The 27,627-nt window shown below is 35.8% G+C and overlaps 1 protein-coding gene across 1 annotated transcript in view; it reads right to left on the bottom strand.

Moving 5' to 3' along the window:
* Positions 1-646: 646 nt before the first annotated feature.
* LOC102806360 (zinc finger FYVE domain-containing protein 26-like) overlaps positions 647-27,627 on the bottom strand; it is a 70,563-nt gene continuing 43,582 nt past the window's right edge. Inside the window, exons 21-43 of the mRNA XM_085497590.1 lie at positions 25,422-26,296; positions 24,759-24,935; positions 19,018-19,083; positions 18,233-18,412; positions 17,870-17,965; positions 17,043-17,199; positions 16,120-16,302; positions 14,254-14,492; positions 13,399-13,538; positions 12,806-12,864; positions 12,325-12,524; positions 11,646-11,806; positions 11,099-11,275; positions 10,376-10,541; positions 9,703-9,798; positions 9,054-9,113; positions 7,548-7,694; positions 6,756-6,953; positions 5,431-5,675; positions 5,089-5,245; positions 4,699-4,758; positions 4,317-4,550; positions 647-1,183 (exon numbers count right to left, since the gene is read on the bottom strand). Coding sequence (XP_085353716.1) covers positions 956-1,183; positions 4,317-4,550; positions 4,699-4,758; positions 5,089-5,245; positions 5,431-5,675; positions 6,756-6,953; positions 7,548-7,694; positions 9,054-9,113; positions 9,703-9,798; positions 10,376-10,541; positions 11,099-11,275; positions 11,646-11,806; positions 12,325-12,524; positions 12,806-12,864; positions 13,399-13,538; positions 14,254-14,492; positions 16,120-16,302; positions 17,043-17,199; positions 17,870-17,965; positions 18,233-18,412; positions 19,018-19,083; positions 24,759-24,935; positions 25,422-26,296 — 4,301 coding nt within the window. The 3' untranslated portion in view covers positions 647-955. The remainder of the gene's footprint in view (positions 1,184-4,316; positions 4,551-4,698; positions 4,759-5,088; positions 5,246-5,430; positions 5,676-6,755; positions 6,954-7,547; positions 7,695-9,053; positions 9,114-9,702; positions 9,799-10,375; positions 10,542-11,098; positions 11,276-11,645; positions 11,807-12,324; positions 12,525-12,805; positions 12,865-13,398; positions 13,539-14,253; positions 14,493-16,119; positions 16,303-17,042; positions 17,200-17,869; positions 17,966-18,232; positions 18,413-19,017; positions 19,084-24,758; positions 24,936-25,421; positions 26,297-27,627) is intronic.

Raw genomic sequence — 27,627 nt, 5'->3', positions numbered from 1 at the left:
AAATCAAAAGTATGCAAGTACTAAAGTTTCGATCAATTTGAGTAAGCAGTTAGGATACTAGCAAAATATAGTGAAAACAGTTAATTATTATTTAAAATAGCTAAATAAAATTGATAGACAAACCAGAAACAAGCATTAACTCTGTTATGATCCAAAGTAAACAAGCTGAAATCAGTTATCTAGTATGCAAATTATTTAATCAATATGCACAGATTTATTAAAAGCAGTTATCATGTAATGATCAACACAAACATCAATCATGTACCAAGTTTCAAAGCATTTGTGTAAGCAGATGCAAAGATAAACAATGAAAATCCTAAAATTGATAATCATGCAAATTAACATGATTAATACTAAAATCTAATTAAGTCTAGTGTTCATTGAATAGTGGATGTGTGTCAAACTTAGTCAGTGGCTCTTGGGATAAAGGTGGAACAATATTTGACGGTTGGACAGACATACGGTTGGACAGACAAATGGACGGGTCTATTTGTACTTTGCACAGGAGCTAATAAAGTATGAATTACTATTTATATATATATAGTAAAAATAATCTGTATGTTAGATATTCAACAAAATAGTGACTTGTGACTGATGCTTCTGGACATATGGTTATCATTTTTTAATATTAAGGTAATGACAGACATTATCATTAAAACTGCATGTTTTTATTACAAAACTTTATTTAAGAGCTCCAGCATTTCAATCAAACTTGTTTGACAATTTGTGACAAGAGCAAAAGCTTGTTAAATGGCCTAATGTCAGCAAGTGACTGAGATTTATAGTAAATAGTTTTAAATATGACAAAATGGCTTCCACTAGAAAATAGAACTATAAATTATAAAGAATGTACACTGGCCAGAACAAGCATGTTCATTTAGTACCATTTCAGTGAAATTGTTTCAAATTCAAGGCCATTTTCTCCATTATTCCAAATGGATAAGACATCAGTTGATTATTTTTGTTTCTGACGCGTTGCTCTCAAAAGTAGTTCCTGTTGTTCCATCTCTTGTTTTCTCCTCAAATCCTGTGACTGCAACCATCGATCACATATATTCTTGACAGCAGATTGACCCGCTTTCTGGGCAGCACTAGATATCCTCTGGACATCTTCGACTCGTTCAGCCTTCACTGCTATCAGATACGCTGATTTCAGTTTACCACACAAAATAAAATTGTTGATCTGTAATAAATAAGATATAATACTTTAGAGGGGTTGGTCCAGTTATAACAAGCCATGCATGGCACAGTCCCTGTTAGTTATCAAATTTAAGATATACAGTTTTGTTTATAGTAATATAGTTGGAATATAAACATGTCAGGAATATAATTATGATTTTTTAACATTAAAATGATTGACATCTTGTACCTGATCGTCAAAAGAGCATTAATTAGAACAAAATCGGCCATTTTGAATACATCTATATATCTATAACATAATGTATAATGATTATATAAAATTTGAACATAATCAGTCAAAGCATGGCAGAGATACATTGTGTATGGCACTAGAACTGCATTCATAAAAACTAAATGGCCACCAGTCTGCCATTTTAAATTTGATCTGAAAAATAAAATGACCTGCATCAGGAACCCATAATGTCTAATGTATATAGCAAATGCCAGAAATGCTTGATATTTGATGATTTTTTTAGCACAGGTGTTGAGTGGACAGGCCGAGAGATTGATTGACTGTTCCAGCCAAAGATTGAGCAGTTATATGAATTTGTATCTGAATTTGTGATAGTGTGTCAGCTATGGTGTTGTGAACCATTCTAATGTGTTCATTCCTCTGTCAAACTTTTCCAGGGTTGTCATTACATGCTCCTCTCATATGGGCAGGAAGATTCAGAGGGCTGTCTTCAACTCCTTCAGTTGGCTAATTGAGTAGTGTTCCAGAGACCCTGGATGTGGAGATCCATTATGTGTGTCTAAGTCAGCTTCTGAGATGTCGGTCAAATGGGCACTGTATGAAAAGGGTTGTATGAACAGCATTCTGAGCATGAGGTGATCAGCTAAGGTCAACCAAACGAGCACATCCCATCACCTGACTGGTAGGCGGAATGAGAAGTCTAGGTACTAGGCTCTCTTGCAGAATTTGTGCGGTGCGTAATGAGGCCTGAGAAGCCAGAGACATCATGCAACCCTTTTCTAATGAAGTTTTCAAAGTGTGGTCATTGGCTGAAAAAACATAAAGGTTATGCCCACCCTGGAAGGAAGTACACCCATCCCAAAGCATGTCAAATTCCTAATGCGACCTGCCCAAATTGGTTATAAACCCCAACAATGTTACTGCTTTGCACATCCTTGTAAACACCTACTAGTATGGTGATGAGCAGAGTACTTAAGACTGGTATGTCATCCTTCTACTCCAAACCTCAACTGAGGTTTGCTTGCTGGGTGCATTGTTACTTGTAGGTATGCATCCTTGAGGTTCATGTCCACAAAATATTGTTTTGCAATACTGCCTGATAGCGCATGCAGTAACCATCTTGCTCCACTTGACTAGGATGACTGAGGGGTTCATAGGAAACAAATCTACTACTGGAATTGTTGGTACTAGAAACATGTTCGCATAAAAATACAGGCTCGGTTACAAGGGAATATGATTCCTTTGATTAGTAGGTTGATACCTCAGCCTGTATCGCCTTTGCCGCCTTTGCTTTGAGGGGACATTGTTGTCATGAGTTTGGTTAGTGCAGGGGTATACATTCCCTCAACGCAGGGTGTTGTTTGTTAGAGTTATACAAATGTATCACTATACTTGCTGTCATCTCTCATCCAGTACAGGGTGAGAGTTTACCACATGTGTGGCCGACTGTATGAATCCCAGAAAAGTCAGCACCGATTCCATGTGAGATGCATGGAAACTTGAGAAATAAATGTGGCTTATTTGAATTGTCTGAGTCCATTCTAATATACATGTATCACGATTAAATTGTTTATGTGATGATTTCGCAGGACACAAAGATATCATTATAGAAACATAAACTTCCAGAAAGGTCACTCGTAAGTACAGTCTCTTTATTTATTTATTTGTTTGTTTGTTTGTTTGTATGTTTGTTTGTTTGTTTGTTTTTTGTTTATTTGTTTTTTGTTTGTTTATTTATTTATTTGTTTATTTATTTATTTACCATTTGGACTGGCGATGTGTTGATCCAACAGTAGTAAACTGGATCAGCTTAGCTAGAACTGACTTGTAATGACTTTCATGTGGTGGATAAAGGCCTCTTAAGCCAGAATAACTGATAATGGTCCTCTGATACAGACCTGGGAGCAGGCATTTCAAAGCCAAAATCATACTTGGGTAATTGGTAATCTTCGCTGTTCCACCAGGATCTCCCTTTATTTAACTACGGCACCTTCTTTCTAATCGAGCAGTCAGATGAGCATAATGGCAGACTAGCTCTGCGACAATGACAATGTGTCGGAGACCCCAAAAACACAAATTACACAACAGGAGAAACTCTCACACACACAACCACATGAATGACACACAGGATGTAGGTTGTCATTATACAGATTGTGTTGACAATTTGAACATCGACATAGTGTCTTGGTGATTTCACTGGAACCATCTTGAAATTGAGAATTGACCAATGTAAACAGGTAAGTAAACTTCTTACTAAACTTTGCCACTGAATTGGTTAATGAAACAGGCACAGCTACACAGATTCTTAACAACTAAATTATTGGCACACAAATGAAAGCATTAACTGACTAGCAACTTCAAAATTTTCAGTCTTGGTTCAGACATTACCCACAATGCACCTGGTGAGTGATTGATGCCATTATTTTTTAGTTCCAGGGGTCAACTGGATGGCAGTAGAAATATCCAGATTAACATTAACTATGGTCAAAACACTTAATTGATCCAACCCTAAGTATTTAGGAGTATTAAGTTTTTCTAAAAAAAACTATGTAAAAACATGTCAGTGATTTTTCAGCAAACAAATTATGGTAGTATGTCAAATTTTGTAATACATGAGCAACTAAAATCCAGTGATTGATCAAGCACACATAGAGATAAACATTCTATATGCAGGGTTTATTTGGATTGGGAAAGTAGATTAAAAAGGAGTTAACATACATTTGTATTTGAGTGTTTTTTTAATTATGTCAAGGATTTCTTGCAAAATACTGTATATTCAGTAATTTTATGCTTACTTATGTTAACGTAATGAGTCTTACAACAATAAGGCATAATTGGAAAGGGGAAAAGTGGCAATTTGTAGTTATTTTTTATGTACCCGGTCATATCCTTATTACAAAGTTACGAGCTGGGATATTGAGGAATTTGAAAGTGTAAGCCTCACCTTACTGGAGTCACTTTTCAATAGCTTGATAAAATTCTCAGCTTCCTTGCTTTGGCTAGTATCATCAGAAATAACACGAATACAAGCGGAAATAATATCATCACATGTCTGATCATCAGAAAGACCGGATTCTCGAATACATTGTACAAGTTGTTTTATTTCTTTGTAACTATGTTGCTTTGCAAGATGCTTGGCTGTGTGTGTATACACTAACGTTGCAGGAAGTCGAAAATCCTTTGAAAGAATGACACAACATCATTTTTTAAGAACAAATTGTCTAGTACATGTAAGTGAACACATAATTATTATATTATTACAATACTATTATACCCGCGGTATAATTATAGGCACTGGAAGAAATAACATCATAAATACAATTTACCTGTATTATTCGGAAAGCAATTTTGAACCCTTCAGATATACTACTCGCTGATAGTAATATCTGAAAACAAACAGAAAATGACAGTATTTAAAATATGCTGGTTAACTGAACAGGTTAGAAGTGGCGGCTGCGAAAGTTGATCTTGTCTGGTAGTGCAATTATTAGTTGTGTGACCATAAAAACTGTTGAGGTTGAGGAAAATATTGAGGTTTAAGGTTGATAATTGTGGAATTAATTTCAGGAGTGATGCTGTGTATTCCGCACCTGTATTGTTATATGCAAAGCAGCACAGCGTGGATACACTGCATCATATGAGTCACAATCGCATCATTTAAAAAGTGTAATTCACACAGATCAATGACAGAAAATCATAAATTTATTAATACCTACCAAACTGACTAATTCAGCTTTAGTTTTATTATTACCAAACAATGTTGGTAATTGTTTTGTTGGCGATGTGACTGGACAACTTGCTCCTCCTTTACTGGACATACACTGATGAAGGTACTTGGTTACTTCAATTTGAAGACTCAAGGTATTTATATGTCTGTAGGATCAAGAAACCAACCAACAAGTAAGGTAGTATATTCAAAGACTTACACTGTTATTATCATTTAATTCCATTTACTGTAGAATGTTTTTCAGACCACAAATTATTCAGCACAATACAGAATACAAAACAAACTTAATTTAAGAAATTAATATCAAGTTGTTTTCAGCACAATATCTTACTTTGTCAGTTCAGATGGTGATAGGACCAATCTAATTGCTGTTTCACCACTAGAAGATGCCCATTCTGGAGTGGAATCACTCTTTTTCACAGGTTTCTTTATCATCACCCATTTACTGTTATCTAATACATCTTTCAAATGAGTTTTTGCATTATTCAAGTGGTTTAAACGATCAAATAAACTTGAATAATTAGTAGCACCAGTCTGGAAAAACTGTATACAAGTCATAGCAGCACGAATGTAATCCTGGACAAAGTAAACAATAAGAAGTATTATTATACATCTGTCATCGTGGCGTCATAAAGTTACAGCATGTCGTAATTTTGATTTTGTTCCAAACATTTCTGCATTCCCATGATGTATCCTTGGAAGAAAAATATGTATAATAATAAGTTTATCATGAGAATACCTCAAAGTATGCACTCAGACAGAACGCCATTGCATCGACCTCCGCTGCGTGTCGGTCGATACTCTCGCTGTACTCGCTTTGAGGTATCCTGGTAGCAACCTCTATTATCATATGAGCGACTATTATATCTGTGGCGTCCTATTGTTTTAGTGCCAGCAATAATTGATCCACATCATGCTATATTTGTTGACCCAGGCACATACAGCAAAACTCTGAATCCTTTTTTTCTGTAACCTTGTGAATTTGAAGTATAAACTTCGGGATCTTTGTCATTACTGACAAAAAAATTATGATTCAAAATATTTGATTTGTTTACGACAATAAACCAATGCTAAAAGTTGAATTTGTAACATGGCATCTTGTTTATTTTAGAATGTGCTATGGTAACGCCTAAAGGCCATTTCATTCCCAAATGAATGTAGATTCAATATTGTTTGATTTAATCCTCTCTGCTGAGGGTATTTAGAGGCATATAAACTGAAATAGGGAATATTTTAAATTAGCTTTTTAAACAAGGAGTCTAGCAAATATTACAGATCTGAACTTTGATAAGCACAATGTGAAAGCAATCAAATCTATAGTATTGAAGTTTACAATACTAAAGAAAAATTGTAAAAGCAAAATGAATAAACTGCGTGCTTTAGACACTAGAGTCAAAAACTTTTTAATTGATCAAGAACATTCTAGTTGTCACGATGAATATGAATTAAATGTTTTTAATGAAATCATCTGAATATTAATTGCTGATATAACAGTTTTCAAGACAAAAAATTGTTGATAATCAGTCACATGGGATTGCCTCAAAAAATCACCAAATACAACAGAAATGAAATCACATATCTTTGCACTGTAAAAGGAAGAGAACAATTCAGAAATTGGTCAAATTGTTTCACAGGAGCATTTTGTGCATGACTTACCTGCATAAATAGCTGGAATTGGTACAACACATGTATATATTTTCTTTTATTTAGATATCTACATGATGCATTAAGATAACTTTTCCATCTCTCTAATGTTGGATCATACATCTTCATTTCGTGTTGTAATTCAGCTAAAGAACCATTCTCCATACATGGCAGTAAAAGACCTTCTATGAACACCTCTGTTGAACAATGCTGTAAATATACAGTACACCACATAGTGAAATATGCACAGAATATTATGCACACACATCTAGATCACAGTATGATAATCTAAAGTTTGTTAATTATTTTGTTCTTGACTGTCACCGCTGTCTTTCTTGCCTTAATAAATGAACATAACAATATACTTCATTGCCTTTGTGTTTATCCATTATTCACAACTAAGCCAACCACAATATATACATGTACATCTGAGCCATTAATAGTTTCTATGATAAAAAAGATTTCATTTTATCTCAAAATTGTGCTTGGGTACATGTACATCGCATGTAAAGGGTGGTTATAAAGATGGGCCTTTCATGGTTTTCCATGAATTGGTTTTAACATGAATTGCTTTAGAAATAGTTCCAAAATAATCCATTTTTGCATGTTTTCTAATGGGTAAAATAAACCAGAAGTTGATGACTTGTTTCTATGTCAACAACAATGAAACACTTTCGAGAGGAGAGAATGAAAGCTCACAGTTTAATAGTATATTGAATATGAGGAGGCAGGTAATTAAAACCTAAATCTCAATTTTGCAAAACTTAATTTAGTACAAATATAAATCAATGATATAATACTAACCATTTCTATTATGTAGTTTACAGATTTTGTTAAATATCCATGTTTTTTATAGAATTCTACCAATCTGATATGTGTACCATAGGTTTTAAGATAATAAAGACATTCTTCCAATCGAACTCCTTCCAGTCTGGCATAGACGGTCATTCCCTGTCAAGACAAATTATGTGTAGAAATAAATGCATAATAATGTGATGCCAATGCATTATCTGTTAATTAGATTGCAGTAGGGCAAATAGTTTATCTTCCAGGACATATCATAATGGTCAAATAAGTTTATCATATTGTAATGTGTTATTTAGTATATGATAAATAGCTTATAACAAGTGATTGTCAATGACATGGTCCCTATTCAGTTTTTAGTGACTGTGTCAATTATACACAATTAAAGATGGACAGAGATTAACAGAAAAGTTGGGAAAGTATTCAGCATGTTAAAATATGGTGTTACTTCAAATGGCACCTTATCTAGAATTTAGTCAGCCAAAGTGACTCGCTCCTAGGAATAAAATCATTCTCATATTGTACAAAATTGTATAATCCATAAATAAACCAGTTGAACATTTTGAATCAGTAACCCATCATGTGTGATTTTCTTACCAAGTTTAAAAGAAATTGTCATAGGGATGCCTAAGAAATTACATTTTTTGTTTGGTGTTTCAAGGGATGAAAATAGTCATCAGTCTTAATAAGGATACAGGAAAATAACACCAACATGGTCACCAGTTGACATTTTGAATCAGATCACAAACCCATCATGGTTGATGTCGATACCATGTTTGAATGAAATCAGTAGAAGCCTGCCTAAGAAACAATTTATAACCTGTTCAAAGTATGTGGTTTTTTTTGACAAAAATGGCTGCCAGTCAACTAAATTTCCTCGAAATCTAAAAATAACTAAAAACAACATTCAACCCGTTATGTCATGTTTTTGTACAAAATTGAAATCAATTCTGTAAAAATATCTGAGAAACAGTACAATATTGTGAAAAAAACAAGCCATGCATGGCACAGAGTAATATAGTACAAGTACGTGTTCATATTGAGAGATACATGTATTGCTCTTGAACAGCATTAATTATAACAAAATGGTCACTGGTCTGTCATTTTGAATCAGATCGGCAAACCAATACATCATCATGTATAATGAATATATAAAATTTGAACATAATCCGTCAAAGCATGGCAGAGCATGCTCTAGAACCACATTCAGTAAAACAAAATGGCCACAAGTCAGCTATTTTGAATTCAATCTGAAAAACAAAATGATGTGCATCAGAAACCCATAGTGTCAATATAATACCAAGTTTGAATGCAATCCATTCATAAACAACAAGATACATGTACCGTATGTTTAAATGAGTATTTTGGCCGCCAGTTGGTAAAAGGTCAATCAAACGAAAAACAAAACATAGGTCCTTGTTTTGAAATTCATCTGACAGGGACTAATTAATAGTTACTGAGATGATAATATATTATATACAATAAATAAAGAATATTACTACTCACTTTAGTAGGATCACTGATTAATTCTCTTGCTGAAGCTAATGGTGCAAGGAGAGATTGCATCTGTATGACAAAAAAAAAACATTAACCACTGTCAAAACCACCATAATCACTACATGAGATAAACCAACCATAACCAGCTAAACTATGTGTTTTGCAATCTGTTAGCACTGATTTCGACTAATAACAGTGATTTTTTTCCATAAAAACTAGTGATTTGCAATTTTTAAAAGGCAACCCAAGTGTGGAGGAAATATTTAGACACCTTTCATGATCACACCCTATTCATGATAGTCTTGGATAAGAAAAACGATCTTCAATGACCAGGTTTAACAAACCAAACTAACATACTAATCATGATTTTTATGCAATGAAACACACTTTTTACACGCATATTGTCATATGCATGTTGTCGAAGCCTGGTAAAAACACCCTGGGCTTATAATCAAGGATGCCCTCAACTTGTTAAATATCTAAAAGTAGAAGGGTGGGCTTAATACTCGGAGAGGGATTATAATCAGAAAAGTGTGATAGATTAGGGTTACATGAGTTAGGTAGGTTATTAATAAGTAAAACATAATCATTAAATATTAAAATAAATGTTCAGTTTTATTTATATTTTATTGTGAATGGTGTTAATAAAAAGACTTACAGCACTGATGTTTGATTTAGGTGACTGCTCCAATATATGTATAATATCAACCAGTAATGGAGAAGAAGGGACGATAAGGTTTTTGTCTGCTGGCACCTACAGAATACATGTAACAATTGAATAGGATATGTGTTATCTTGTCTCAACAGCAGTTGTATGTCAAGCATGAAATCAAAATTAATTTGACTAAATTTGATTGACTTTCATGCTGTTTCTCTTTCATATCATATCATATCATCACAAATCATTTCTTGTTTGATTATCAGGTCATCTTTATTTATCAACATTTACCGTTGCCCTTTTTTCCCCTTTTGGGGAGGGATGGGAGATTTGTAGAAGGGTTTGAAAGATGTGAGAGGGAGTGATATATATTTTTTGTCACTATAATGTGAATTGTGTTAATTTTCATTTTCAACAACTGACTACATGTAAGTAAGTTTTTTTCAGAAAAGACATTCAGAAATTTGTTTTCGAATTGGCCAAGTCCTCCCCATGCTTCCAACAATTTTCCCCTCATAAAGTGAATGACTTTATAGCTTATTATTTGCATTCTTCTTAAGATTTCATGTGTGTGTTATCAGAACAAAGCTAAACAAAGGAATTAAGTATTGGTATGCTTGTAATAAACATCAAATGGATCACATGCATTTTATATGCTACATGTATTACATACTTTCAAACATCTGCTAAACTTGTCTCTAGCCTGATGATACTCTCCAGCTTTCAGATGTGCCATACCCCAAGCTAACCACACGGCTACAATGTCTAATCCACACTTAGTACTCATTTCCATTGCCAATTGTAACCGTTCATTTTCAATTAGACGATCACGAATACGCCTAGAAACAAATAATGTAGCTCATTAGAACAGTGGGAATTCACATATTAAAAATAAAAACTTATTGAAATGAAAGTACCGTATTACTAAACATTCAAGTATAACATTATGCATGCTAGGAAGTTTAATATATACATGTGATATCAGTGAGAAAGTCCATATTGTGCAGTTATAACTTTCAACATATCGGTAATCAAAGAAGGTTAAATCAGCATATGACTATGGTATACTTTGAGTGAAGAGTTTGAAAATATATTTTATCAGCTTAAATATACAACTTGATGGTAAAAATATACTCATTTCCATTATATCATGTTTAAGGTAGCAGCATATGACCTATATCTAAGCTTTCAGATCATATATATATACCTTAATAATGCTTATCTCTACTTTTGAAAACTTCCTAATGGAAAAGAATCTCAAGCACCCATGTGTGTTTGGCTTAATCATTACCTTTTTTTTAAAATTCAGTTTCACTCAAAAAAAAAACATTTTTTAGGTTTTTTCATTTAATGAAACTAAAGTGGTATAGACTAATACAGAAATTTAGTACTATACCTTGCAGAATCAGCTTTTGTAATTTCTTCAATGGTAGGAATATCTTGGTAGTTGGATGATAACATCATAGTCAATATATCCACTCTACTGAGATATGTATCACACATTGCAACACCAGAACTCTCACCACTCTTCATAAATTTTAGTTTAGCATTCATCAGCAGTGTCTGAATCATACTGAAACCAAAAATCAAGGTGTTAATTAGATTAAGTGACATCTAGGACACATTGCATACATCCAATGTACAATATTAATTAAACTATGACAATTTCAACAATACATTCAAAAATAAAAATAATGAAAAAGAAGATTCAATCAGCTGCTGCAGAGCATGGTAGTAAATTTCAAAACAATGCCAGAAAATGAAAATACATAATGTGACAGCTAAACAAAAGCTAATGTGAGCAGAACAAAATAAACTGAACAACATCGAAAACAAAATGATGAATAATTACAAAATAAAACGATAACTTTTAAAAATGTTTGTGGATTTCAAAGACAAATTCAACAAAATTTATCTAACATGAAAAGAAACACATTTATTACCTGATAACAAGATTATAATCCACTTCAGGATTGGGTATACCAGGCTTGATAGGTTTTAAATATTCAGAAACATCATGACAAAATACAAGAATTTGTTGAGCACATGCCAAAGGGTTGCTATGGAGATCCAATATGGACATACAAAGAGAAGTACTTGGTGCCTGAAAAAATATATATATTATACATTTTCTAATATTTTATACTTCCTCAGCTGACACATGCTGCATTTCTGAAGATTGAATGCAATGTTTCAGTAAAGTGATGACTCACTATGCTAATACATGTATACATTTTTTTTATTGAAAATAGTTTCTATCAAAATGTTTTCTAATTTTTGTCACCATGTAAAAAGGCAAAAACCATTTATTTTGTTTATTTTAAGAACTCTAACTTAGTAGAAATAGTTCAATCTTGATATAGTAAGAGAGACTGGAGAATAAAAGCTGTATTTTATGTTCATGACGCAAGGAATAATTTGGCTTGTGCATGTAATAATAGTATGTATGTAGGACGAGGTGGAAGCATGCATGCATGCATACAAACAAACGCTAGTATATTAGCACAAGATAACAGTCACTGTTACCACATACATGGTACATTGTAAATGCATAGAATATGTTTTGGCACAGACACAATATACATATCAGGAAATTTTAATGCTAGTGTAATGTGAAAATACCTGTTCATAATAAAAATCATCTCTGATAGTAGCATTGTACATTTCATCAGTTGTTAGTTTCAATATTTCCATATTTCCATACGGTACAGAGTCTTGTGGTTCTGGTAATTCCATTATTGTCTCAATCGGGGGTGTTATACTACTATCATGGCTGGAAATATTGGATGGTGTTTTAGGACTATGAGCATGCTGTGAAACATCTATAAAGTAAATTCATTTATTTATTTATCAGTAATCAATAAAACTGAATCATGAATTGATAACATAATATATTAAAGTGAGAGGGTCGTCACCTGTCCACACGCGTGAATTTAGTCCCAAGTGATGATAACAACACGTGCTAAAAACGCAAAGGTTCATGGGTAAACGTTTGTTTGTAAACAATAACATGCTATGGCTATCTGACGCATGCGCAGGTGATGACTCCCCCACTTTAAACACAGTACATAAAGATAATAAATTATTATTAAAATCAGAATACCTGATAATCTTTCCTTCAGTTTCCGATCCAATAAATGTGCTGCCACTCCATGTTCAGACCTAATAAAAACACCATGCCATATTGTAAACCATTTTTTTATGATTTAGTGGTGTTCATGAGAACAACATTTTGTAAAAGTTACGTTGACTTCATCACTTTAGGACTAAAGTGAAATTTGCATGGGTACACAAATTGGCCAATTTTTACTTATTTATGTATCACTGTTGTACAATGAAATATTGATTTAACAAGTTGGGGTTGAAATATTAATTTTGAGAAAATGTTGGCTCAATGTCAACTGGTACATTGGTACATGTACTCTCATCTCAAATATGTGTGCAGTCAGTGACATGCCAGTAGTACATATAGGGAAAACGCTTTATATAGCAATTGTGACAGAGTAATTTTCATTAAATTTAATCTTTTCTAAAACATAAAACATGGTCAATTTGATTTCATAATTTAGACTGATATAAAGTGGTCCAAGTTCAAATTTTCCATGAAGAGAAAACACAACTAAACATTTGAAAATTGATGTGATAAAAGCATATCATATTGATATAAACATTGCATGACTTAATAGTTGTACTTACTTATTAGTGACAAAGGCATTATAACAATCATCACATATTCTAACAGGTATATCACCATAACCGAGAACAATTGAACGTCTTTCAGAACACGTGGCACAAACAACTCTGCCACATCGTCGACAGTGATGGCGTCGATTAAACTGAAAAAGACATAAAACTGACAATTATCTGCATTAATACTTCTGAAACGAATATCATATCTACGTTGGATGAATGTGGGTGTTCGCCTTAAAGACGCTTTTATATTTCAGTAGATCTGATTTATACAAAAATATTGTGTGAATATTGTTTTGCTTTTAATTTATTTTACTTAATATTTTTCAAAACAGATACACTGCAACAAAATCAAAAAAAGACATAATTTTAAAGTAGTTTCACATGTACAAAAGGTAAATTACTGGGAAACACTATACTACACCAAAACATAAATTTTTGCTATGAATTTTGATAATGCTCCTTGAAGTTTGTTGATACAGATTACTGGGATAACAAATACAATGTATTGACAGGACAGAGATTTACTTCTAATATGTTTGGCATATCGGATAGACCCAATTGCGTTCATGCACAGGAGGAAACAGCGGTTAGCACGGGCTAAGGAACACCTAAACTTGTTAAGAATATAGAAAAATCTTTAGTCATTTTCACTATGATTACTAGCACAGTAACTAGGAAGGTATACATAACAGTGTTATGGTTATAAAACAATAGCACTTCTTAGCCTGTGCTAAGCGTTCACACACATTTTCTTAGCACAGGGCTAAGGTATTTGACCTTTTAGCCCGTGCTAAGGAGCTGTGCGTGAACGCTACTATAATTGTGCTGTATATGCAAAATAGTGTAAAATTTACTTACCATACTAAACTTCTCTACCTTACAAGCCATACAGTGAATAACAGCACTGTCAGACACCCACTCATCTCTTTTTGGTGGAACCATTGGTAGGGACAATACAGACTTTTGTGGTTTACCAGCAGAATGTGGCACACATGTTGATTTCTTCACATTTGTAGGACTATTACCCCCACTGCTCTGTCTACTCATTGATCCCGTAGGACTAAGTCTGCCATCAATGGAACCTGGAGGACTCCTTGCTGTAACCAACGTAATGCTGATATTTTAAGGGACATAATTTCCCGTTTTAAATCAGATATTTTAGTATAAAAAGAAATGCCTCATCTCAGAAAAAAAGTGCTGCATTTAGACCTGAACAGAATCAGTAAAAATGCAAAATAACAGAAAATCTTATCTGGATTTTGCCCATTTGTGCAATGACTGTATTATTTGAAAAGTAAAAAACGCCCTCTAGGAATAACTAACATGTTGCAAGCTCTGCTTTGTATGCTAATCAATTCAGCCTTGAAGTATGTACTATGTTTCTAAAGATAGTTGGTGTTCATTGGAAAAAGAAGTCAACAGTACTCTTTGCCTTCTAAAAATTTACATCTCTAAACACTGCAATCTTTGTCTTTGAAGTGTGTATTATTTCTGTGAATTTTAATTTTTAAAATTTATATACTTCAAAAAAAAAAGTTTTGTCGAATGAACTGCATGTCAAAAACAGAATCACTATTTTGAGTAAAATTTTTCTTTCAAAATATGGATGCAATGTTTTGCCTGTTACCCGGTATGTATTTTTGCCTTATATTTGTTTTCATAACTTTGGACTAAAAAGACATAAATTTCTACTGGTTTTAGATCTTGATCAAAAGTTTGGCACTCAAACGGTTATCCATAGAAGTGCTTATATCAATTATCTGACATCTTGTTTGTTTGTGTATTTTATTGGTACATGTATGTTTGCAAATGTGTATTAGACTGTGCAATTCTCTGTGTGAGTTGACATTGAAACCCAGTCTAGACATTAAAACCCAGTCTAGTATTCCCATGGGATTTGAGAGATAGATTACCAATGATATTATTACAAGATAAATGAATTACTTCACTGAACACATACAGCAATGCATATTCCCTCTGGGACCAATAACCTCTGAATGTGTATCACCAGTAATCAGTCAAATTGAAAAAGTTAAATTTTTTTTTCAAATTTTGACTGATGTTTTTACACAGGACATCTGTCATTCGCACTAAAGGAAGATTTTATACTGAAGAATTAGGTGACCAAGTTTAATAAAGTTTGGAAATGAATTAGTCAAGTAATTGTGTACACATTAACAATAAATAATGATGACAACGATGAAAGACTTTTTCTTTAATACACATTTCCTTTCATCTTGGATGATACAGGCATGGTAACAAAATGGGCACCGATCAGCCATTTTGAATATATCTATATATCTATAACATGATGTATAATAAATATATAAAATTTGAAGCATGTCAGAGATATGGCTCTAGAACTGCATTCATTAATTTAAAAAAAAAAAAAAAATTATCACCATTTGTGGTCTGCATCCAAATGTGGACTAATTAGACAATGTTTAATGTGAATATAGTGACTTTATCTTACCATATTTTACATTACAATGACTCTAAACTGTGAATGTTATGCGTAGACATCTTTGCTGTTTATAATTTCTCTATAATGAGGGTATAAATTTAACCTGTCAACAATACTAAGATTGCACCATGAAAATATGAAACACAATTGATTGTATGGTAAATGATCTATATTTTGTTTCCCATTGTAAAGTTATTCCAGTGAGTAAATTTGCATATATGAGTATTCCCATTAAATCAATAGATGCAATGATGGTTTACCTTTATCAGAAGTTTGACTTCCTTTCCTTATTGGCTTAGGCGTAGATACATTTATAATAGGTGTAGATGATAAGCTTGGTGGTGGTGAGGATGGTGTACATGATATGGCCATGGATTGCTCTAATGTACTCATACCAGACAATGATGTTGCCGTTGCACTCCGATTCAGACCACTATCTTGCTCTGAGAACAGCAAAATGTCATTAGTTACATAAACGTAATTTGTACTGTTTTTGTTACTAAACTATTCCTGTCAATTAAAAAGCCATTTATAATAAAGTCAGACTGATATAATAATTGGCTATTGGGAATTGAGATAGACGTCCTGGATGCTGACTGCAATGTTATTCAAATTGGAAATTATGTGTGTTGATTGGTTATTAAAATTGGTGATTTCATAATTGGTTATTTGCGACTGAATTGTCACATTTTGTATGCTGATTGGTTATTAGAACTGCTTGGAAAATAAAATTGTATGCTGATTGATTATCAGTATTGGTAATCCTGTATGCTGATTGGTCATCAAATTCTATATACTGATTGAATACTGTAATTGATTGAGGATTAAGAGAATGATTAATAATTTTTTCACAATTTGACAATTTTATAATCAGAGCATGAACCTTTACAAAACACCACAAAAAATATGAATATCTTACACAATAAGTGCAATACAAAATGGTAATAAAACTCATCGTTACTATTACATACATTTAGAGAACTGAGTATATGATATTTATCACAACATTTTTAATATTACATTTAGCAATTCTAGTATGGCAAATTATCCTAATTTTGAAACATGGCATGATTTTAGAAAGATACATCATTAATGCGGTCCACATATGCATATAGATGACATCAATTGGTAACAATTTAAAAAATATATAATACTATATATTTATATATGTGTGTGCAGATACCTTCTTGTTGTTGCTTGATAGCTGGTATTTCCAACGCTTTGGCTGCATATTTGGATATTAACTTATCCAATGAGTCAATTGTACATTCCAAAGACATACAGTGAGGACCAGATATATCATGATGTAAACTCTCCAACACTCGCCCAGCACACTCAATCTGACAATAAATATAATAGAAATTCAAATACATACAACAAATACAATAGGAAACACATACTGTAAAATGACTAATTTTCACTGGGTTTAAATTTCACTGATTTACCATTTCGGGCATATTCAGTGGATTTTAAATTCACGGTTTCGTCATTTAGATAATGTGTTCTATGCTAAATTTTACATATTCACTGTGTTTTAATTTAGCGCATTTTTCCAGTCAGCGAAATAAGCTAAATTAAAACCCAGTGAATAATTACCCCCTTTACAGTATTGATTTTAACAATGGTATTATTTGTCAAATAGTTCTGCATTCTATTGATTGTTTGGTATAGGAGACAACAAATAAACTCACTATAAAGAGAGAGTAATTCTGAGTTGACAAATTCGGGACAATGTTTAGTTAAATGTAATCTATTACACTAAATGTTTTATTTCATCATGCAATATTGTACAATTTACAATCATATTTGTGTGTTTCTTGTTTTTAGAAAAATATTCGGCAAATAAAAGTATTTGAAAATGTTATTATACATAAATGCCACAAAATGATTTCATGCCAACCTTGAAATGCTGTGTTGAATCCGATATTCAATATTTATATGCCACACAATTTGATTCATTCATTGAATTCAATGTTACAGTAGTGAATGGCTGAGAGCATTTTGACATACCTTCATGTTCATTAACAGTTGTTCTATCACAAGATGAGGTTTTGAAAATAGATCTTCATAGTTCATCATCAAGTCTTTGGGAAGACACAGAAGGGCCTACAGAATGCAATAGATTCAACTCAATCAGTTTATACCATTTGTAACTACATGTGACCAACCGTATTCCTGCACGGCCAGGAAAATGAATAATATGACGGCAAACATGCAGTTGTATTAGCAGCCATTCGTGCATACATTGTCATTTGAACATCATATTTTCTTATCATTGATGATACAGTATTGGATGTAAAATGGAATTCAATGAAGTGGCCAAGACTCATGAAGTGATGGAAGCATTTGCTAATGGAAGGAATATGTACTCACCTTAGCACCCATATTAATACATTGTAGTTCTTCTATTTGTTCAGCATTTAATTGTGTTGACAGATTTGATAACATGTACTGAGATAAGAACACTGTAGAGTGGCAGTTATTAGTCAAAGTTGGTAAAACCGCCTCACAAATTCTCTTGCACTCACTCTGCTCAGTAATAGCTTCAAGAATCTGTATATCAGAGAACAAAAATATTAATAACTTGTGACATAGATTAATGGATTATACTAGCTCACAGGTAACCTCAAGGGATTCACAAACCACTTAGGATTAGGGGAATTTATGTTGATTCATGACCCAATTTTAATGCATTATGAGATTATGTCATCTCATAGTTATATTGTCAGTAAGGGATCCATAAACCACTTATAATGGATTAAAGGAGATTATGTTGATTCACAGAAAAACATAATAAATGCATGACCCAATTTTAATGCATTACGAGATTATGTCAGCTCATAGGTATATTATCAGTAGGGGATTCATAAACCACTTATAATGGATTAAGAGCTAGATTATGATATCACTCGAAAAGTATTATAATTATGATATTAGTTTTCACTACATATAACACAATCATGCATTACATGGCATGGAATGTGCTTAAAATCCTGTAAAAACTACACATTTTAATTGTAAATCTTTAATTCCATTAATAGTCTCAATTTTCAAGACATAAGTGAACACAAACATACACATACAATAGCAACATGAATGATATCACAAAATGTTCAAATGTCTAAATATGGATTTGAGTATGCTGAGAAGTACCTTACCTGAAAGGCTTGCATAATGTTCTTGTGATCTCTCAGAATATGTGAAATGTACTTTTCTTCAATTGTCTATAAAGCAAAGTACATAAAATAATAATAATATCGTAATACTTTAACTGATAATAATACATGATTACTGTAAAGTTGTATACTAATTGATGATGCAATCCCATATTGCCTGCATGCAAACTTTGCAGTGTTCTCATGATAACTTTATTTTTAATACTTTTCCCCTTGTATTAATAATTTAATGTCAAAATGTTTGCTTGTGTGTGTGTTCAGTGATGGATTCTATTTCCATCAGGAGCTGTATTGTTGCCATTTTTAATGCATAAACAGTTTTTGGAATGTGATGCAAATATTATGGAAGGCAGATATTCTGGAATGTCAAATTAAGGAAAGTGGAATGGGTACATATGTCTTGGACATATAATGTGTGAAATATAGTGTATTTGGCAAAATGTGTGAACAATGAAATATGCCATACAAAGTATGAAATATGATATATACTGTCCAATGTGTCAATAGTGGCATATGCCATAGAATGTGTGAACTATGATGTATGTTAATTATTCAAGCACATTAACATGTCTGTATATTCCCTGAAAAACATAATCATTGCATAATATGGTGAACTATGGTGTATGCCATAAAATGTGTGAGCTACAGTGTGTATCATACAATGTGTGAACTATCATGGTTTATGCCATACAATGTGTGACCTATGGTGTATACCATACAATGTGTGAACTATGGTGTACAACATGTGAACCATGTTATTTGCCGTAAAATGTGTGAACTATGGTTGTATGCTATACAATGTGTGAACTATGGTGTTCAACATGTGAACCATGTATGCTATACAATGTGTGAACTATGGTGTTCAACATGTGAACCATGTTTGCCATACAATGTATACTATAGTATAAGCCATACAGTGTGTGAACTATAGTATAAGCCATACAATGTGTGAAACTATAGTATAAGCCATACTATGTGTGAACTATAGTATAAGCCATACAATGTGTGAACTATAGTATAAGCCATACAATGTGTGAATTATGGTATAAGCCATACAATGTGTGAACTATAGTATAAGCCATACAATGTGTGAACTATAGTATAAGCCATACAATGTGTGAACTATGGTATAAGCCATACAATGTGTGAACTATGGTATAAGCCATACAATGTGTGAAACTATAGTATAAGCCATACAATGTGTGAATTATGGTATAAGCCATACAATGTGTGAACTATAGTATAAGCCATACAGTGTGTGAACTATAGTATAAGCCATACAATGTGTGAACTATAGTATAAGCCATACAATGTGTGAACTATAGTATAAGCCATACAGTGTGTGAACTATAGTATAAGCCATACAATGTGTGAACTATAGTATAAGCCATACAATGTGTGAACTATAGTATAAGCCATACAATGTGTGAACTATAGTATAAGCCATACAATGTGTGAACTATGGTATATGCCATACAAAGTGTAAGCTACAGAGCGTGCCATATATGTGAGCTACAGTGTTTGCCATACAATGTGTGAACTATAGTATAAGCCATACAATGTGTGAACTATAGTATAAGCCATATAATGTGTGAACTATAGTATAAGCCATACAATGTGTGAACTATAGTATAAGCCATACAATGTGTGAACTATAGTATAAGCCATACAATGTGTGAAATATAGTATAAGCCATACAATGTGTGAACTATGGTATATGCCATACACAGTGTGAGCTACAGTGCGTGCCATATTTGTGAGTTACAGTGTTTGCCATACAATGTGTGAACTATAGTATAAGCCATACAATGTGTGAACTATAGTATAAACCATACAATGTGTGAACTATAGTATAAGCCATACAATGTGTGAACTATAGTATAAGCCATACAATGTGTGAACTATAGTATAAGCCATACAATGTGTGAACTATGGTATATGCAATACAAAGTGTGAGCTACAGTGCATGCCATATATGTGAGCTACAGTGTTTGCCATACAATGTGTGAACTATTGTATATGCCATACAATGTGTGAACTATAGTATAAGCCATACAATGTGTGAACTATAGTATAAGCCATACAATGTGTGAACTATAGTATATGCCATACAAAGTGTGAGCTACAGTGCATGCCATACAATGTGTGAACTATTGTATAAGCCATACAATGTGTGAATTAGGCGAGGGTTCTCCGAACCCGTCTATTCACATAGTTCATACCCACCATAGACTCCAGTCTACAGGTAGAAAGCGTGTAAGTGATACCTGCTGGGCTTGTTGGTAGTGCGCCGTCTGGTTGGGACATCATGTCCAGTAAGTCCGGAAGCACTGCTGGTGCTTCGACTAGCATTTCCAACAGAAGTGGAAACTAGGCCTTGCTTGGCCAATTAGGTGCAACCCATGATAATATGCGGGTGTGCACCTGTCGAAGCTTCTCCGGTGCCCGGTGAACTAGCGGGAAGGGAGGAAAGGCGTACACAACTATGAGGGTCCACGGGGCTAGCAAAGCGACCCTGGCCCAGGCTCCTGGAGTCAGCAGGAGTGTTACGTACGTCGGGAGCTTGGCGTTTCGGGTTGCGGCAAAACTGTCCAACCTTGGACCGTCCCACAGCCGAAACAGCCTGGAGGCTACCCACTGGGGTATCAGCCACTCCGTGTTCTGGAGACGGAGCCGCCCTGAAAGGGCGTCGCCAGACTGTTCCTCACCCCTGGAAGGTGGTGTGCGGTTAGCTCCACATTGTATTCCAGGCAGCAAAGGAGGATTTTGCTCCGCTAGGACTGACAACGATGGGGAATGCGTCCCCCCTCCTTCTTGAAGGAGACCACCGCTGCGTTGCCTGTGCGGAGCAGGACTCTGTGGTTTTGAACTACAGGTAGAAAGCGTGGTAGTGCTAAGTACACTGCTCTCAGTTCGGGCCGATTGATCTGGTAGTCCCGAAACTGATGCTGGGGCCATATCCTTGGGCTTGTTGGCCCAATAGATGCGCTCCCCAACCCTGGGGGAGGTATCTGTTACCAGAGTCATACCTGCGGCGAGCGGGCCCAAGGGGCTCCCCTGTCCGAGGTTGGCCAGTGACGACCACCAGGGCAGGGCTTCCTTCACTTGGTCCGAGATCGAAACCCGCCTATCTAGTTCCCATAGGAGAGCTCGGCGTTATAAGAAGCGTTATACCGGGCGGCTGCATAGTGCGGCCTGGGGAACGACCCTTCGAACCGAGGTCATCATTTCGATGACCCGCATTAGTTCACAGAGGGACACCGAGGGAACGCTGACTAGGCATTTGGCTAGGCTGCTTAGCGCTAAGCAATACGCTTGAAATAGCTAAGCCAAGCTTACCTCTGTGTCAAAACTCCATGCCCAGAGACACCAACTGCGTGTTGGGTCGAGGTGGGACTTGTCGATTTACTAACGAGCCCAACTGGTGAAGTAAATCCCGTGTTAGCCTGACGCGTTTGGCTATTACCCCTTGCCCGGGTTGTTGGTAACCGGAAGTCTGGGTACGGATTGAGGTGTACCGACATCTGGTGAAGCAGCAGCACTACCTCTGGTGAACACGTAGGGCGCTGTGCCTAACCCGAATGGAGGGGGGCACCCGAAATTCGAATACTTGGCCCAGCTGGGCGATTCGAAAGGAGTGGCAACTCGCTGGGTGCATCGGTACGTGCAGGTAGGCCCCGCTTAAGTCTAGCGGGGCTAGCCAGTCGAAACGTTAGATGGAGAATAGAACCCTGAATGGTGTCTCCATGTGGAACCGATCGAGGAGCACGTACTGATTCAGTCTGCCTAGGTCCAAAACTGGCCGCCTGCCACTTGTAGATTTGGTACTACGAACACATTTGGGTAGAAGCCTGGCCTTAGTTCCAGCTGATGTACCCTGTGTATGATTGCTTCCGCCTTGCGGGAGTCCCCTGGCAGTGCCCAACAGGGGAGACACTGACGGGGGGAAATGGAGATTTCAGCGGTATCTCGTAAACGAATGTCACCACCTGGAAAGGTCCAGGGATCGGTCACAGGGATCGGTCACAGGGATCGGTCACCCGCCGTCTCCAAACCGGACTACACCGGCGCAATCTGTGTACGACAGGGATATGTGGCCATGTGTTCGGTAGTTGCGAGGGGGGGTGTTCCCTTCCCCCATGAGGTGAGTTCCCCAAGGCCTGAAGTAGTCACTAAGTTGTGACCTGGCCATTCACCGAACACGTGCCCCCCATTCCCTGAACAAAGAGGGTGGAGGATTTCCAGTCTGCATCACTGAGGTGGTCCCACACGGGCACAGTGTTCCCCATAAAAGGTACAGTCCCGGTACACTCAAGCAAAACACGCAACTCACTTTAACCGATTTGTTTACTGGACGCGCGACCTTGCTGTGACGCGGTCAGTCTCAGCGATATTGATGGCTCTGAAAGAAAATCTCAGGCCTCGGATGCGGGTTCTATGCTGGTAAATTCTGAATATAACCACTGCACAGTCGACTCGAAACACGAGGAGACCAGAAAGAAAACGGCAGCGAGCCCTGGTGCTGTCATTACATCTATATATTGCTAAATACATTGAAAATAAAAGACGACATGCATGAGGGAAACGAATTACAGTTGTAAAAGGTGCTGCCATGAAAACCAACTAGTTACGTAGTGGCGCCGGATTTTAGTTTCTTTGTTGTGAAAAACACTACACACAAAGGGGAAAACGACAGAAGGGTAAAAATGACAAGGAAAACTTATCCTACCAGCTACAATGTCGGATGTCGTGCAGCGGCAACAACCCAAGCTATAAATCCGGACAGAAAAAAAAAGCAGGCGATCCAGCAGAGCTCGCTAGATTTCATCTCCACTCGAGGCGGAGAGAAAATCAGAGTGATGGATGGCTACCTGGGGCGCTGCCAGGTGGCCTCGGTCACGTGGGTTCGTGACGTAAGGGGTAAAAGAATCTTGAGGTCATGGGGCTTCCCCTGACCTGGATTCTATCTCTCCGTCACCGGCAGAATCGTTGATTAATGCCTACAGTTCAAAGCAGTCATTTTGACTGACAGGAGTCTATGGTGGGTAATTGAACGTAGTGAATTTATTGTATATGCCATACAATGTGTGAACTACTGTATATGCCATACAATGTGTGAGCTACTGCACAGTGTATGCCATACAATATGTGAACTATGGTGTATGCCATACAATGTGTGAACTATTGTATATGCCATACGATGTGTGAACTACTGTATATGCCATACAATGTGTGAGCTACTGTACAGTGTATGCCATACAATATGTGAACTATGGTGTATGCCATACAATGTGTGAACTATTGTATATGCCATACAATGTGTGAACTATAGTATAAGCCATACAATGTGTGAACTATGGTGTATGCCATACAATGTGTGAACTACTGTATATGCCATACAATGTGTGAACTATAGTATAAGCCATACAATGTGTGAACTATGGTGTATGCCATACAATGTGTGAACTATGGTGTATGCTATACAATGTGTGAGCTACTGTACAGTGTATGCCATACAATATGTGAACTATGGTGTATGCCATACAATGTGTGAACTATTGTATATGCCATACAATGTGTGAACTATAGTATAAGCCATACAATGTGTGAACTATGGTGTATGCCATACAATGTGTGAACTATGATGTATGTTGATAAATTAAGCACATTAACATGTCTGTATATTCCCATAAAAACACAATCATTGCATAATAATAATGTACCTGTTTCAAACTGTTTGGTACTGGATAATACTGTGTCCATTTTCTAGCATCATCAAATTCTTCAGCATTTAGTAGAACATCTATGATCCTGTCTGGATTATTCTTGATCTCCATAGCAACAAATTGCCACTCTGTACATGGACTGTTTGTTTCTATTCTTCCAGCACATTCTGTAACCTTAACATTTAAAGTAAATACACAGTTAGGCATTATATACACCTTCAGTCACCTGAGTCACAATGAGCAGTGAACAGTTCGGATTCACCACCAGACTTTCTTGTTCAAATTGTTCTGCACTTTTTTTTCTCATATTCTTCTTGGAGCCAACAGACAAAATTTGAGTCAATCTTTAGTTTTTACTCAAAAAATTTGGCTACGTTGTCCCAATCTTTTGAAGGAAATGCAGACTATAAACAGGACTATTTTGTGAATTTATGATGAAAAGAAGGAACTGGTGGTGAAAACGTTAGGACAGTGAGTCATTAGGATCTTTAGGAAAGTGAGTCACAATGACTTTTGTAGCAGCAAATATTTAATTGGGAACTTTAGGACAGTGAGTCACAGTGACTATTGTAGCAGTGGACATTTCATTTTGAATTTGACAAATTCTTTTAAATTAAAACAAAACTTTTGGAAGATGAGAAATAAATTAATTGCATATACCTTTTGATAAATTTTCATCTCTTTCAATTTGTTGTCAACAACCACCTCCAAAGATTTATTCACTGGTGGATATGCTAAAGCCTTTTCTAGCAACTCAATACATACATCGATCGGCCACTGTTTTAAACACACCAATACAAGACGAGAATACAGGTCCCTATCAGTAATTCTCAATAAATATTTCCATGGTGTCTCTTTATTGGTTGAATCATCTGTACCAGCACAGCACAGAAACAAGTCTCTCATGAGGGTTGTATCAGCAGAATGATGTAAATTATCAGAGTACAGAGAGTCTAACAGGTTGACTGCATCCTCCCAATTTTTATTACACATTATAGTATTTAATGTGTAGTGTACCAATGATTGCATCTCACGGCTATCCATACCAGACAATATACACTTCCCTAAATCTCTCTTTCGAACCTCTGAAAACATTTTAGACCTTTCCCCATCCTTCAACACAGCTAGATTTCTCTGTACATATCGTTGTAATACGGGGTACCTCTCTAGCTTGGCTAGCACCTTCTCAAGATTATATTGCACTTTTGAGTCTTTCGATTTGTCTTTACTTGGACTTTCATTCCCCAGCTCAACTGGGGACAGCAGAAAAACCAGTGATGCAAAGAGATCTGATTTGTTTTTCAAATAGTTGAAAGCATGTTCCGTCATGGCATAGATTGCACTAGATGAGCTGTTACTGGCAGGTACTGTGAATGGTGATAGATTCCTTGGGAGTGATGAATGCCTCCTGTGACCACTCTGGTTGAATGGTTTATCATTTTCATTCTCACTGAATGAGTACCCATACTGGTAGTTATACGGTGATATCTTTACTTGGAATGACATGGGCTTTTCAGACTTAGCTGGAAGTGTACCTAAGAACAGAAATATTAAATTAATACAGATATTCAAAATGAAAACTTAGACTGTATATCAAGGAGTTATATGACAAGGGTATGTAACTTTCATAACCATGTATGGTGATATTAGGTGAAGATCTCATGAAAAGCAAATTCTTGCGATTTGAAAGCTTCCGAAAGTGATCACATTCAGTGTGCATCAATCAAACACAGAGCTAACCAATCATAACACAAAATGTAGTGGGTACTTATAAATATTTGATTGTGTAAAAAGAATTGAGTGGGATTATCGTTCAATTAAAAAAATGCAAAACATACCTATTACACATTTTGTAAATAAGCAAGAACACTTATTATCAAAATGATGTGAGATGAACACGACTCAGTTCTTTCAAAGACTCAATAATTTGTATTATGATTTTTAGAAATGTAGCTTTTTCTTGGGATTCTGTGACCATCTTGCAATTTGTATGACTTCTTCAATTTGTATGAGAGCTTCATCACGTATCACAGCCTACTTGCATACCCTCATCTTATAAATCCTTGGTGTTAATACTAATTGCTTATTTGTCTTACTCTAAAATTGCAACAACTTTGCATCAGTTTTAGTATGCAACACAAGTATATCTATGGTTAGAGTACAGTGTTTCCACTCAGGGTATACATGTAAGTGGTCCTGCAAAGGGTACAGTGATCCCAAACACAATACAGCAGACCCACACAGGGCACAGTGCCAATAAAGGGTACAGTGGTCCCACACAGGGCACAGTGTCCCCATAATAGGTATAGTGGTCCCACACAGGGCACAGTGTTTCCATAAAGGGTATAGTGGTCCAACACATGGCACAGTGTTCCAATAAAGGGTACAGTTATCCCACACAAGGCACAGTGTCCCCATAAAGGGTATAGTGGTCCCACACGGGCACAGTGTTCCCCATAAAGGGTATAGTGGTCCCACACAGGGCAGTGTTCCAATAAAGGGTACAGTGGTCCCACACGGGCACAGTGTTCCCATAAAGGGTATAGTGGTCCCACACGGGCACAGTGTTCCCCATAAAGGGTATAGTGGTCCCACACAGGGCACAGTGTTCCCATAAAGGGTATAGTGGTCCCACACAGGCACAGTGTTCCCCATAAAGGGTACAGTGGTCCCACACAGGGCACAGTGTTCCAATAAAGGGTACAGTGGTCCCACACAGGGCACAGTGTTCCAATAAAGGGTACAGTGGTCCCACACAAGGCACAGTGTCCCCATAAAGGGTATAGTGGTCCCACACGGGCACAGTGTTCCCCATAAAGGGTATAGTGGTCCCACACAGGGCACAGTGTTCCAATAAAGGGTACAG

This window comes from Saccoglossus kowalevskii, chromosome 1 (genome assembly GCF_978046115.1).
Source record: "Saccoglossus kowalevskii chromosome 1, keSacKowa6.1, whole genome shotgun sequence".
Lineage (NCBI taxonomy): Eukaryota > Metazoa > Hemichordata > Enteropneusta > Harrimaniidae > Saccoglossus > Saccoglossus kowalevskii.
The sequence above is the reverse complement of the archived record's forward strand: the minus strand, read 5'-3'. Positions and strand labels throughout refer to the sequence as shown.